Source organism: Cavia porcellus, unplaced genomic scaffold, assembly GCF_034190915.1.
Source record: "Cavia porcellus strain 051 isolate PalLab524CR breed Dunkin Hartley unplaced genomic scaffold, mCavPor4.1 scaffold_14, whole genome shotgun sequence".
NCBI classification, from domain to species: domain Eukaryota; kingdom Metazoa; phylum Chordata; class Mammalia; order Rodentia; family Caviidae; genus Cavia; species Cavia porcellus.
In genome coordinates this window covers 1,704,560-1,717,846 of record NW_026947497.1, presented here as the reverse complement: position 1 = coordinate 1,717,846, position 13,287 = coordinate 1,704,560, and the positions used below count along the sequence as shown (strand labels likewise).

Genomic DNA, 13,287 nt, shown 5'->3' with positions numbered 1-13,287 from the left:
GCGGTGCCCCTGCCCTGCGCGTACACTGCGGTCTCGCTTGTCACTGAGCTCCCAGCCTGGGCAGCAGACCCTGCCTTTCTTTCAGTCGCCAAGACCTGAGCAGACTTGTGATCCCCAGCGGAGCTGGCCCTGGCCTTCGCCCTTCCCCACAGGCCTCCCCCGTGCTCCCAGGCTGAAGTCTCCCTTTGCGCATTTGGTCACCAGCTGGCCGGCTGCTTCTTCTGTTGCTCACTGCGCAGCAGCCTGGCAGTTGCCCAGCGGGTGAGAACTCTGCCAGCCTGACCCACCTTCAGTGTCCGGCCCGTCGAGCCCCACCCCCACCCCCCGCGGACTCGCGGGTCCCTAACCCTCTCTCCTCCCCCACCCCGGCTCCTCCTCCAGGTCTATAAGAGCGGCTGCTAGCGAAGAGCACCCTGAGCTCGCGGGAGCCTTGCAGTAGCATGTGCGGGTTCCCGGGGACATAGGGCTCTGCCTGGCGCCTGCCTCGGTTGTCCCCGCGCGGCCTGGGTGAAGGGCGGGAGAGACAGGAGGGGCTCTAAGCAGGCACTTGGGCAGCTGCCAGGCCTCACAGATCCCTCGGCGGCGCTTCACCCTGCACCAGCGGGTGCCCAAGCCCTCCACGTCCCCTCCTCCCTCTGCAAGCTGACGGACGCGAGGGACATGGTGGCCTCTGGCAGCGCGCAGAGCGGTGAGTGTCCCCGGAACCACCCAGCCCAGCCCTCGCCCCTCCCCTGCACCCCAAGGCCCGTCCACATCCCAGGGCCTCTGCACCCCAACGTCCCTTCCTTTCTCATCCAGTACACTGCAGCCCAGTCTGGCTCGTCGGTCCACACCTTCCCTCTGCTCTGCCCTGCCCACCACCGCCCTACTGTCCGCTCTCTGATGACCAAGCAGACCCTGCCTGTGCTTAGACCCACATCCCCTCTTGGAGTCATTAGAGTCACAGGCAATGACAGCGACTCCTCCTGAGCCTTACAGGGAGCAAAGGAGTGGCCCGAACTCAGGGGATTCCTGGATTAGAAGGAAATGAGGTCTGACCCAGCTCTGTGGGCCAAGCTGCCCCAGCCCTCCATCTGCAGCTCAGGTACAGCAGGAGCCCTTGACAGTTGTTAAAGAAAAAACGAAGAAAGAAAAAAGAAAGAAAGAAAGAAAGAAAGAAAGAAAGAAAGAAAGAAAGAAAGAAAGAAAGAAAGAGAAAGAGAGAAAGAAAGAAAGAAAGAAAGAAAGAAAGAAAGAAAGAAAGAAAGAAAGAGAAAAAGAAAAGAGAGAGAGAAAAAAAGAAGAAAGAAAGAGATCTACCCAAGTGCAGGCACCTAGGAGAGCAGGGAGCCCAGGGAGGCAAGGCCCTGGGACAGTGGACACAGCTGAGCCAGCAGGGACTGCAGGTGGTGTGGTCACCTGTCGCCCTGGGGCATTAACTTGGGAAGTGGGGATTCAGTGCTCAGATATCTACTTTCCTTTGAGCAAATCTAATTCTGTTTTCCTGGGACTGTTTTGTTTTGCTTGGCTAAGAAAAACCAGCAGTTAAAAATAACTTTGTAGCCTCACAGGTCTTCTCATGAGCTGTCCTTCACCACAGGGCAAGGCAGGGCTCGTCCCAGGGGAGGCTGCAGACACCGCAGCAGCTCAGTGGATCTTCGATCTCCACCGCCAGGCTCAGGACCGACTGACACACTGCAGAACCACAGCAAAATTCCTTCTGCACATGTATTCCTAGAGTTAGAAAACTCTCCCCCCAAAATAATAACAGTAAACAAGAAAGAAAACCACGGGTCACCTTGGATAACCCCAAATAGGTTTTTGAGAGTCTTTAAGATTATGTACACACATATAAATTTAAAGAAAAACAGTTATTATTGTAAACCCAAATAAGTGAGTCCCGTTATCCAAGTATTGTAGTCTTCTTTTCAGTTTTCCTCACAATCCAAAAAGTTATATTTGTAATCCAACTGAGACATTATTGGAGTCCTACAAGTTAATTTCAATCTACCATCACCAATCCAACCCACGGCGAGAGTAGAAACACCAAGACATATTCCAAGTTAAGGGCAGCCAAGGGGTCCTAAGTCCAATTCCCATGAGGACATGTGGACAAAGGCCCTGATCGTAGGCCTCTCCCAGGATTTATTGTCTTGTGAAGAAGTGGGGTGGCTCAGGGATGAGTGACAGTGAGGATGGCGGAATTACATGAGTAACTTGAGCTGGCTGGCCCGGGGCAAGATTGGCATCTCTGTAAATTGCAGAGGTAAAGATATGCAGAAGGATCGATTTATGTAATCCAATTAGGGTAGCGGTGAAATTGTTTTGTGGGGATATTGCTTTGGTTTTTGGTATGCAAACTCTTGTGCCCTGGGCAGTCACAGCCTCTTATCTTGAGGCTCTGACAGTTGACATTTTTAGAGCTATTTGCTCTAACATCTCACAAGCTCAATCCTGTACACAGAAAACAATACCAAGGAAACAGGACTGTCTGTTGGCTATAGAGATGGCATAATAGCACCTTGACTAACCTTATTTGCAATGCTTAGAGCCAATTGAAGAGAAAAAGCAATATCCTAGCCAGTTTTTTACCTCAGTATAAGGAAACGAGTCTCCAAATAATCAAAGTCACAGTAACTGTTTTGGATTCAAAGGGAGTCACTAGAGTTGTCTCCCACAGTTACATCTTTTCTACCTTATTTATCCAACCCATCACCTCATAGATAGCCTTTCAGGACTTCTTGCATCACCTCCCTAGTCAGCTAGGCGAGGCTGGGGATCACCCGGAGCATCAAGCAGATCTGCAGGCAGAGGCAGCAGGTGTTACCTTCGAGTGTTTTGCAGTCCTGGACCCCCAGCCCCACCCCCACTCATCTAAATTATTTGTTTCATGCAGACTTTGACTACTGGGACTATGCTGCCCCTGAGCCCAACCTGCGGCAGGTGGTACTCGAGGAGCCTGCGTGCTGGAGCCTGGCTGCCATGCTGGAGCAATGCCTGTCCAGGTCCAAGCAGACCAAACTGGGCTGCTCCACAGTGCTGGTGCCTGAGCAGCTGACCCGACGCATCGCCCAGGACGTCCTGCGACTGTCATCCACAGAGCCCTGTGGCCTGCGGAGCTGCGTGATACAGGTGCAGCTGGAAGCAGGCGATGTGTGCAAGAGGCTGGGCCAGATCGTGTGCGACACCAGCATGGCACCCACATTCGAGCTGACGCTGGTGTTCAAGCAGGAGCCCCGCTCCTGGGACGGCTTCAGGAACATCTTCAGCAGAGGCTGCCTCTCCTCTGGCCTGGGGCGTACACTGATTCTCAGCCCAGGCTTCCGACTTGTCAAGAAAAAACTGTACTCTCTGCTGGGACCCATGGTCACTGAGGGGTGCTAGGAAGGACAAACATTCCAGAGGTTCTTTAGGGAGAGGGTAATAAAAATGCACAGCTGCTCAGGCACAGGCATCCTTAGTGTGATCTGCTGCCCTTAATTAGGCCACTTCTTTTCATTTGTCCTTAGACTTGGATCAGCTCTAGAGGTGGTTTTTTGGCTTTTGAGCAATAACCCAAAAAAGTACATTTTATACATATATCACGTTTCTATCAAGTTTTTGTGGAGTTTTTACTCTCTTAGATTTTCTATTTGACTCCACAATCTTTTGTGGTCATTCTTAGGAACCAGGGGTCCCCCATATGTGTTCACAGTGCTTGTCCTCTAAGCGCCCCTTAACTGTACACAGTGGTGCTCAGTTCCTGAGGCACCCAGAAGCCCAACCCAGCTTCCGCTCACAGTTTGAGCTCCTAAGAGCTCCCTTGTGTGACAGTGAGGAAGACACGTAACAGAAGCCCCAGTGGCTCACACTGGTGCCGTGTCCTCATGTCTTGGTGACTGAGTGGCTGTGGTGGTGCTTCAAGGACCCCTGTACCAAGCTCAGTCCTCCTCCTCCAGGACTGAGCACGGCCTCTGCACCAGACAAGGGGTAGTGTCGCCCTTTCCGTGTGACGCTTGGTTGATGCCATCCAGGGAAAACTGATTCCGGGGCCAGGAAGACGGGAAGGAGCTGGCAGTGCAGTCCCATTCGATTCTGCTGGGCAGCGCCACTAGCTGCTGGGGTCCAAGTGAGGGGGAGGGCAGGGCTCTCCCCAGTCCTGGTCCACGGAGATGCCAGGCTGAGCTGCACCCATCACAGTGAGTGACCAGATATGGGGATTCACAGAAGGCTCACACTGCATGAGAAAGACCACAGGTCATATCCCTGAGTCCAGTAATACCAGCTCCCTCCCGCCAGGCAGGAATAAAGACTAATTAGATCATTGCCTGTTTCTTGCGCATTAAGGAGAGAATTTCCCTCCCATGGCCCTGCTCCGTGGGCAAGACCTTCTCCCCCTGGCTGTGGTCAGGAAGACCCTCAGGTCTCTGCCCAAGTGGCAGCACTGCTTCATACTGGAGGCTGGGCCCAGAGACCAGAGGCTTTATGCTGGTGTTACAAAAAGCCACCCTGTTACTGACCCTTCAAGTGGCCAGAAATGTCACTGCTCAGGAAATCAGAGCATTTGTTGGCTTCTGACAAATCCAGCTCTGTAAGGTTTAAGAAGACAGGGGAAGTGCATAAAGGGGGATCTAGCTCATTAAGGGCTCTGAAGACTACGGTGTCACTAATCCCTCCTCTCCAAGCCTAGGTCTCCCAGGGTGGGGGTCACGCTGTCCTCTGCCACCAGCAGGGTCCTCTCTCTGCCCAGGACAGCAGCGGGAATTCACCCAGCCTCCTATACCAGTATTCCCATTAAAGGAAACTGAAGTTTGTCTATTTTTGACAATAAATTTAATTCTCTTGTCTTCTGTCTTTTCTGAATTTATACTATGATCACCCTAAGATATATCTGGCAATCTTCAGAGAAAGTTAATAAGACAGTTATTCCCCTTTTTGGCAAAGCCAATTTGTATCCTCAGTTTTAATATTCCAGTTGCCTTTAATACATGTGCTTATGCATCAGTAAAGAGTGGTTTGCTTAATAACTTTTAAGCATTTCATAATATTTTGTATACAGACATTAATAATTTGAGCTCCTCTGGCAACTGCTTTTTTTTTCAGAACAGAACAATTTAAGCAACACAGTATTTCACCACAAGACAACCCGATATACAGAAGCTACCATAATGTCTCTTTCTTTGAAATAGTTGAGCATACCTTCATATACCATAGTATCAAACATAACAAAATAGTATAAAACCATTCAGGAGAATGAAAATATCACAGGGTATTCAGAACCAAATAACAGAAAACGAACAATTTGTACTATATTATTTCATTGTCCATAAAAATTTATTTATACTATCACACATAATAAAATTCAATAACTAACAACATGATAGAACCAATGGAAACAGAAGAACAAAAGCATGATAGGACTTCAAAGCAAGTTGATATAAAATCAGCACTGGCTATTATAATGCCTTGTTTTCTTCAAAACAGCTGTTTATACCATCACACATAATAAAATCAAACAAAACAGAATAAAACCATTCCAACTAATGAATGAAAACATTATAAGGCTTCAAAGCAACGTAATGGGGAATCATGATTACCATAATATCTTATGTACACTTACCATTTCTTACACGAAGGAGACTATATGGTATTTATACATATGAGTTTGATTTATTTCACTTATGAGTATGGTCTCAAGTTGCATCCATTATTTATAAATATCTCAATGTGATCATTCTTTATAGCTGAGTAGTACTCCATGAGATAAAAATACCACAACATTTTTATGCATTCCTCAGTTGATGGACACTTAGGTTGTTTCCAAGATCTGGCTGTTACAAATTGTGCTGCTATAAACATGGGTGCACCTATATCACTGTGGTATGATGCTTTCAGTTCTTCTTGGAATATGCCTAGAAGTGGAGTAGCTGGACCAAATGGGACTTGCACTCCCAGCTTTTTGAGAAACCTCCAGACTGATCTCCACAAAGGCTACACCAGTCTACACTCCCACCAACAGTGAAGGAGAGTTCCTTTTTCCCCACAGCCTCTCCAGCATTTGTTGTTGGTGGTTTTCTTAATCCTAGATTGGGCCTTTGAATTTCGGGGTCTGATTTTTTTTAATTCTTTATATGTTTTAAACAGAAGTCCTTTGTCTGAGGGGCAATTCTGGCAAATACTTTTTAAAAGAAAAATCTCAAAATTTACCATTTAAAGGTTCTGGGTGGCTTTTCTGATAACCAACACAGCGACTCTGGGTACAGGCTCAGCGTGCCCTTCCTTATTCAGTGTACCCTATCTGAATGGCAGAGGTAGCTGTAGTAGGCCCCTCACCAACCTCAACTGCTAATCCTGTGCACCTGTATCTTCTGCCTCTCGAGTTTATGGACACTGCCCCACTTGACACTCCCAGCGACCCACCATTTGTCTAGGGCACAGAGCACGAGATGTTGAGTGTTCAACCCCATCCCAGGAGCTTTAAAAACCACCCACTGCTCCTCAGCAGCAGTGCTGTCACATCTAATTTATAAATAAGAACAAGGTCAAGGACAAGTCACTGGCTGGGAGACACGAGCCATGCGGCAGCCACGGCCTTGGCTGCCTGGCCCAGGAAGACAGACTAGGGCTGTGAGTTGCCAGACACCCACTGTGGGCTTACACTCCAGACAGACAACTCCAGCCAGGCTTCCTGGGCAGGCAGGAGGGAGGATGCCTACCCTCCTGGGGACAGGGCCAGTCCGGAAAGAGGTGCATAGTTCAGTCCCAGCCCCTTCTGCTCCTGAGCAGTCGCCTGCAGACTCGGGGAATGGTGGTGGCAGTGATGCTCTTCTGACATCCGGTGGAGGCTGGCAGTGGAAGGGAGCAGAAGTGTGGTCCTGTTGTCGGGGCCTGAACCCTGCCTGGATTCCGCCACAGAATGCAGACTTGGAACCTCTGTCCTTCCTCCACATCGGCCTCAGATAAAAATCGGTTAGTGGGGGCACCTCCCAGCGTGGATATGGCACACAGTTCTGTCTTCATCCACAAAAGCCAGGCAGCATGGACAGTGGCCTGGTGGACAGAGCCTGGTGAGCTGCTGTGTGGGGGAAGCCCGGACACCAACCTGCTCAGATATGGAAGGGGCTCAGTGGACACCTGGCTGAGTCTCCTCCCAGCAAAGGGCAGTGCTGTCCACAGCAGTGCAAGGCCAAGCATGGGGGAAGGGGACAGAGACACGTACAGAGTAGCATTCAGGAATCAGTCCCAAGCTGAATACATGAGAAGGAAATTTTAGGAGACACTAGAACTTTTGTGATTTTGCTGTGAGGGAAAATTTTCTAAATAAGATGCAAAACTGCACTGAAATGTCCATCAAATAATCCTACTCAGTGGGTAAAATTAAAATGCTTGAGCTTGGAGAAAGTATAGTGAACACATGTAAGTGAAGAAGGCATTAACTAGAACTTAGCAAGAATTCCTGCAGAGTGACAAGCAAAGCACAAACAGCCAGGAGAAATATATGGGTGAAATCCTGACGTGATCCCCTACAGAAAAGACTGAAAATAAAAAAAATAAAAAAAAAACCCTCAGCGTAGTCATCAAGAAAATGCAAATTAAAAGCATTGTTAAGATATTGTAGATACAGATACACATGTGTCTTGGCAAAGAAAACTGACATTTTGGAACATGAGAAAGAAAATATGTGTTGATATGTTTATTTCTGCAGTCTGGCATGATTTTGTCAAGTTGATGATAAGCATGCTGTATGAACCCATAATTCTACTTTTAGTTATGAAATAATGTTCTTCAAGTTTTTCTGTTTATTGCACATCTAAAAGAACTCATTAGAAAGGGAAGGATTAGGGTGCATTATGTATGTGTACCAACTCCAACAATCAATGTATTCATCATGTAAGGCGAATGGATTAGTAAAAATAAGTAGGTAAAACAGAAAGTGCCTGATGTCATATTTTAAATTCCCATTAAAATTTATCACCCTAATTTTAAAATGTTGCAAGCTGTAATAAAACTATTACATCTGCCTGTTAAGTTCTTTCAGTGAGACATAAATATGGTTACTTGACACCAGCATCTATTTAGAAAACACTATTTTAACATTAGGTCACAAACACAGCATCATTTCAGGGGTGTTCTTTCTTTGTTCCTTTATCTTTTCAAAATCTACTTTTTATGCTGAATTTTACTTTAATGTAACATATTTTAAACTTGAAAGTTCCTGATTATTATCTTATAATGAAAAGTAGATTATAAATTGAAATTTAAAACTTTGAAATATTTGGAGTCAATTTTTATCAAGTTCACTTTAGATTTAATATTGTACACTGGACAACACAACATTAAATGTTTTCCAATTTTATAAATATCATTATGAAATAATAACTACAAGTTTCTCTTAATGACATGAATCCTTAGTTAATTATTTGTGGACAATTAGGTTTTATTCTTTTCAAAAAAAGCAATAAGAACTTTGGGAGTAAAAAAAAACCCAAAAAGTGTAACTGTTATTAAAAAGAGAGGAAAGGAAGGTGATCTAAGGGATATAACTGCATGTATGTTTGAGTGTGTAGGATGGAAATCCATATTACTGAGCTTTTGTTGGATCATTGAACGGCACTGTCTGCAATCTCATTATATGAATTTTCACTTTACATGCTTTAATTTTATAATTTGGACAACTGTTTCTAAAATGATAATATATAACCTATTAACTAGTGATATCTTACTGTATTTTTTTTTCTTGGAATTCTGTATTATTTGTACCCTTTTACTGATTTGTTTTTTTTTTTATTTCCTTTCTTTTTTCTCTTTAAATAAAAAAAAATTCTGTGGACAAATACAAAGGTTGGAGTTACTAGAATTCAATGGTTAAGCATCACCTCCTATTTTGTTGCTGTTTCTATCAATATAAATTCTGAAAAAAATTATTCAAATCAATGAGATGGGAATGGAGATTTGGTCAATATGGTCTCACTAAATCTTTGAACTAATTTAAAGATATATGCCAGAACCACATGAATATTTATCACAAACATAATCTATGTTTCAGGCTGGGGTTAGAGTTCAGGGATACACACTTGCTTAGCGCATGCAAGTCCCTGGGCTCAATTTCTAGTACAACAAAAAGCACGGGAAAGTACTATTACGTGATCAGTCTGCATATAATCCAAATAGATGTTTTTCCGTCATTGTTTGGGGAAGGGTTTGTCACCTAGGTGTGTTATGTTAGTAGCTGTCATAACAAAACACCACAGAGGCAGCCATGGATTTCTGCTCGGGGTACGAGGTATCAGGCTTCCCACAGCTGGGCTTCTCCTGACAGCTCCACCTGGCACACAGACGTCCACACGTCTTCCCCTGTGAGTAGGTCTGTGTCCGGTCTCCTCTCCAGCTAAGGGTGGGATCAGGACTGCTCTAAAGACAGTATTCTAATTTAACTCACTCTTTAAAGACCTTCTGTCCAACTGCCCTGAGGTCTCAGGGTTTACGACTCCCATTTTGAATTTAGTTGTCACAGTTCCGCTGTAACATCAGACACTGATAATTCACTTCCTTAAAAATATCCTAGAGCAATAATTGAAACGTTGTTTATTATTCTGGCTTTTCCAGCCCCATGAAAGCATTTCAGTCAGATTTCCAACAGGGAGAAGGATGTTCAGATGTTTTATAAGATGGGGGAAGAAGGTTGTTCCACAGGAAGTAGAAAGTCAGGCCCTGCACCCTGGTGTGCAGGCAGAGCACAGAGCTGTGACCTGGTTTTCCTAGAGCTGTTCGTGCCTGTAGCACCTGGAAATCATTTCCCACATTAAGGTCCCAGCCTCGGACCTCCACCCCCTTGGCCCCTGTGCGGGGACAGGCATCAGCATCACACTGCTGGGAAGGAAGAACAAGGCACAAGTTCATCACCTCTCAGGTGGATGAGTAGATGGCGGTTTGATCACACATGGAATCAGAGCCAGCAAGGAGTGCTCATGACAGACCTAGATGAACTCAGGGGACGTAATACTGAATATGAAAAGAGGTCATAGACTAGTGTGGCCACTGTGGAAATCAGCAGGGAGATTCTTCCAAACACTAGGATTGGAAGTCCCATTCAATCCAGCTATTCCCTTTCAGGGTATTTTCCCAGGAAGATTGAAAAGGTCATGTCACAGTGATATATGTGCACCCATGTTAACAGCAGCACAATTTGTAATCGCCAGATCTTGGAAACAACCAAAATGCCCATCAACTGCAGAATGGATGAAAAAGAGGTGGTACTTCTATACAATGGAGTATTATTCAATGATAAAAAGGATAATCTTGAGGCTTTTATGGGTAAATGGAGGCAACTTGAGACAATAGTCATAACTGAAATAAATCAGACTCACATTTGTAAATATCGTATTGTCTCCCTAGTATAAAAAGTACATAGTGATAATAATAATAAACTGAAAGAGTAATTAGATCCAAAATATACAATAGACATGTAATGATGAGAGGAAAAGAAAGTGCTCAAGAGGAAAGAATGACGGGGATGGGTTAAAGAAGAAATGGAAGAAAAAAGATTATATGTATGTAGATGTACACATATAACTGTATATATGTATGGTGTGCAAGACAGATAACTATACTACTAGTTCTCTGTTAGTTCATCAACCAGAATAGTTTGTGCTGTCACTGTTTGATTGATCATTTTTTCATGCCTAGATCTTGTAAGGTAAATAACTATTTTTAAGATAACGATTAACTTAGTGTCAATTTCTTTTTTTAATTCTGAATTATTTCTATGCCTTTTTCTGTTTTGCTTTTTTATTTTTTTATTTTATAAAGGGTAAAACCAAGGAAAATAAAATGGAATAAAACCAATTGAAATAAACCATTGTAAGAGATACAAGACTTCAAAACCTTACAAAATCAACAGTAGTTACCACAATGCCTTTTGCTGTCTTCAAAATAGCTGCAGACACCTTCAGACACAGTAAAAGTTGAACAGAACAAAATAAGATAGAAACTATAAAAACAAAACAATGAATGCAGTAAAGGACTTCAAAACAAATCTATAGTAAATCCCAAATGGCTACCATAACATGTTTTGCTATCTTTTAAATAGCTGCTCATCCCATTAGATTTAACATAAACAAATAAAACAAAAGAGAGTAAAACCCAACCCAAGAAAACCATGAAAATGATATGTTTTCCAGGGGGGATCACCTCCTCGTGAAGCCTGTTCTCTCTCCCAACAAGTCCATGAATGGTGCTGACTCACAGAGAGGCTTAGGTCTGGCTGTCCCCACTCTGGCAGCGGCCTGCACATGGTGCTGACTTCCAGGCAGAGTTCACCTCCTCTCTGTTTTTAAATAGAAAAGAAGTCATAAAAATAACTAAGAAATAGATTCATCCTCTGTTTGTGTATGAAAAAAAATATGAAAAAATTGTAATATTTAGGGATACACAGCATAGTTTGTTTATTTTAAACATCCAGTGATTTGTGTGCACAAATTTCAGAACAGTGATACCTCCAGTGAGACAGGAAGATATGTGGGAAAAACAAAGGGACCCTAGAAAGTATCAAAGTGACAATAGTGGTCTTTCCCATAAACTTGAAGGTTGGCATATTGTTGGATCTTGACTCCTACATTTAACCACATTTGATCAGTCTCTTTTCATAAGTCTTTCTTGTACTCAATCCATAAAGCATTTAAAAGTGTAAAAGGCTAACAGCAATCTTTTAATTTATGAAATTCAGTCCGTACCGGTACCAGTTGCTGCTGAGCTGTGGGGCACTGTCCCGCTGGGCTGTCTACTGAGGTCCACAGAGGAATCAGCTGTCATGAGGCCCAGTGGGAGGGGTCAGTCAGTGGACCTGCCCTCCAGGGTGGGCTCCTGCTGGCCTCTTCCCTGCTCTGCCTCCCACTCACGGTGCAGTGAGCCGCGCTGCCTCTCTCTGCCTTCCTCCTTGATGCTTCTACCTAGGAACCAGCCGGCCATTGACTGCACCCTCCGAGAGGATGAGCCAAATAAACTCCTTTAAGTCATGAATGCCAGGTATTTTGTCCTTGCTACAGGAATGTTTATAGTATCTCTACCTAAGAATTTATTTTCATGGACTTGTTCTAAGAGACAGGAAGTGCTCATAATTTATCTGGTATACCAGATAATTTTCTCTAATTTTTCTAGTATACCTATTTTAAGCAAGCTGCAACAGTTATTACAGCCCATTTTCAGCTATTTGTACCAAGAAAGGCCGCCATGGGATAATAGATGAAAAACAGCATAAAATGCAAAAGTCATTACTATTTAGCTATGGGCTCCATGCGATTAATCCTCCAAAAGACTTATCTCTGCAGAGGATCACAGAGAGTGGTTTTTACTGCCTGAGTACACAATATCTGAAAAATTATGACAGATCATGGTGAGGAATGCAGATGAGTTACAGGTTGTGGAGGAATATTCATCTGGATACCCAGGCTTTGATCTCAGTCAGAACTGATAATTAGGTAGGGTTATTTACATAATCAATATTAGCTAATAATTTGCAAATATATATTTTGATGTTTCCTCAATCATTTGCTGAAAAAAATGCAAAGCACATATTGATTCATATAAATCAAGTAACTCATGACTTTGCTACAAAATTAGAAATTTCTGAATGCTCTTTTCAGAACTTCAGATGTAAAACTTTTCACATCCTGTAGTGTGCTATTTGAAGCAGTGTAGAGATGTTGAGCCAACCATTCCTGTCCTTCAGAGAATTCCTAGTAGCTGCCACAAACTCAAATGGAACTTGCTAAAAATAGCAGATAACCGTGCAGTGGCAGGACACACAGGTTTAAATAAAAGGGAACTGAGTTCTGTGTTAGCAACTCTTGAGGCTCAAAAAATTAATTTAACTTTCAATGCCTTAGCAGCTGGGCAGGGTGGTGCCCACCTGTAAATCCCAGCATATGGGAGGCAGAGGCAGGAAGATCACAAATTCTAGCCCAGCTTGGGCAGCTTAGTGATCTAGCGAGACCCTGTCTTAAAATATTTTAAGAAGGGCTGGTGACTTAGCTCAGTGCAAATGCTCCAAGTTCAAACCCTAGTACAGCAGGAAGAAAGGAAAGGAAAGAAAGAGAAAAAAAAGGAAAGGAAAGAGGGAGAGGAGGGGAGGGGAGAGAGACAGCAGACAGAGACTCCCAGCTCAGAGATAAAGGACCTTGTTGCTCAAGTATAGCAAGCAGTGTGAACACCGGCTGATCACACCAGCCCCTCTTCACTTCAGATGCAGCAGAAGCAGCGCAGCTGGGCCTACACTGATGCCTCCTGCAGGAAGGAACCCTGAATCCAGAAAACCAAATAGTTACAATAGAC

At 44.2% G+C, this 13,287-nt stretch overlaps 1 protein-coding gene across 1 annotated transcript; it reads left to right on the top strand.

Annotated features, from left to right (window-relative positions):
* Positions 1 to 396: 396 nt before the first annotated feature.
* Positions 397 to 4,284, top strand: Ddit4l (DNA damage inducible transcript 4 like). Its single transcript, XM_063260545.1, has 2 exons — positions 397 to 688; positions 2,876 to 4,284. The coding sequence occupies exons 1-2, from the start codon at positions 661 to 663 to the stop codon at positions 3,361 to 3,363; spliced, it is 516 nt and encodes a 171-aa protein (XP_063116615.1). The 5' UTR covers positions 397 to 660; the 3' UTR covers positions 3,364 to 4,284.
* The last annotated feature ends 9,003 nt before the right edge of the window (positions 4,285 to 13,287 follow it).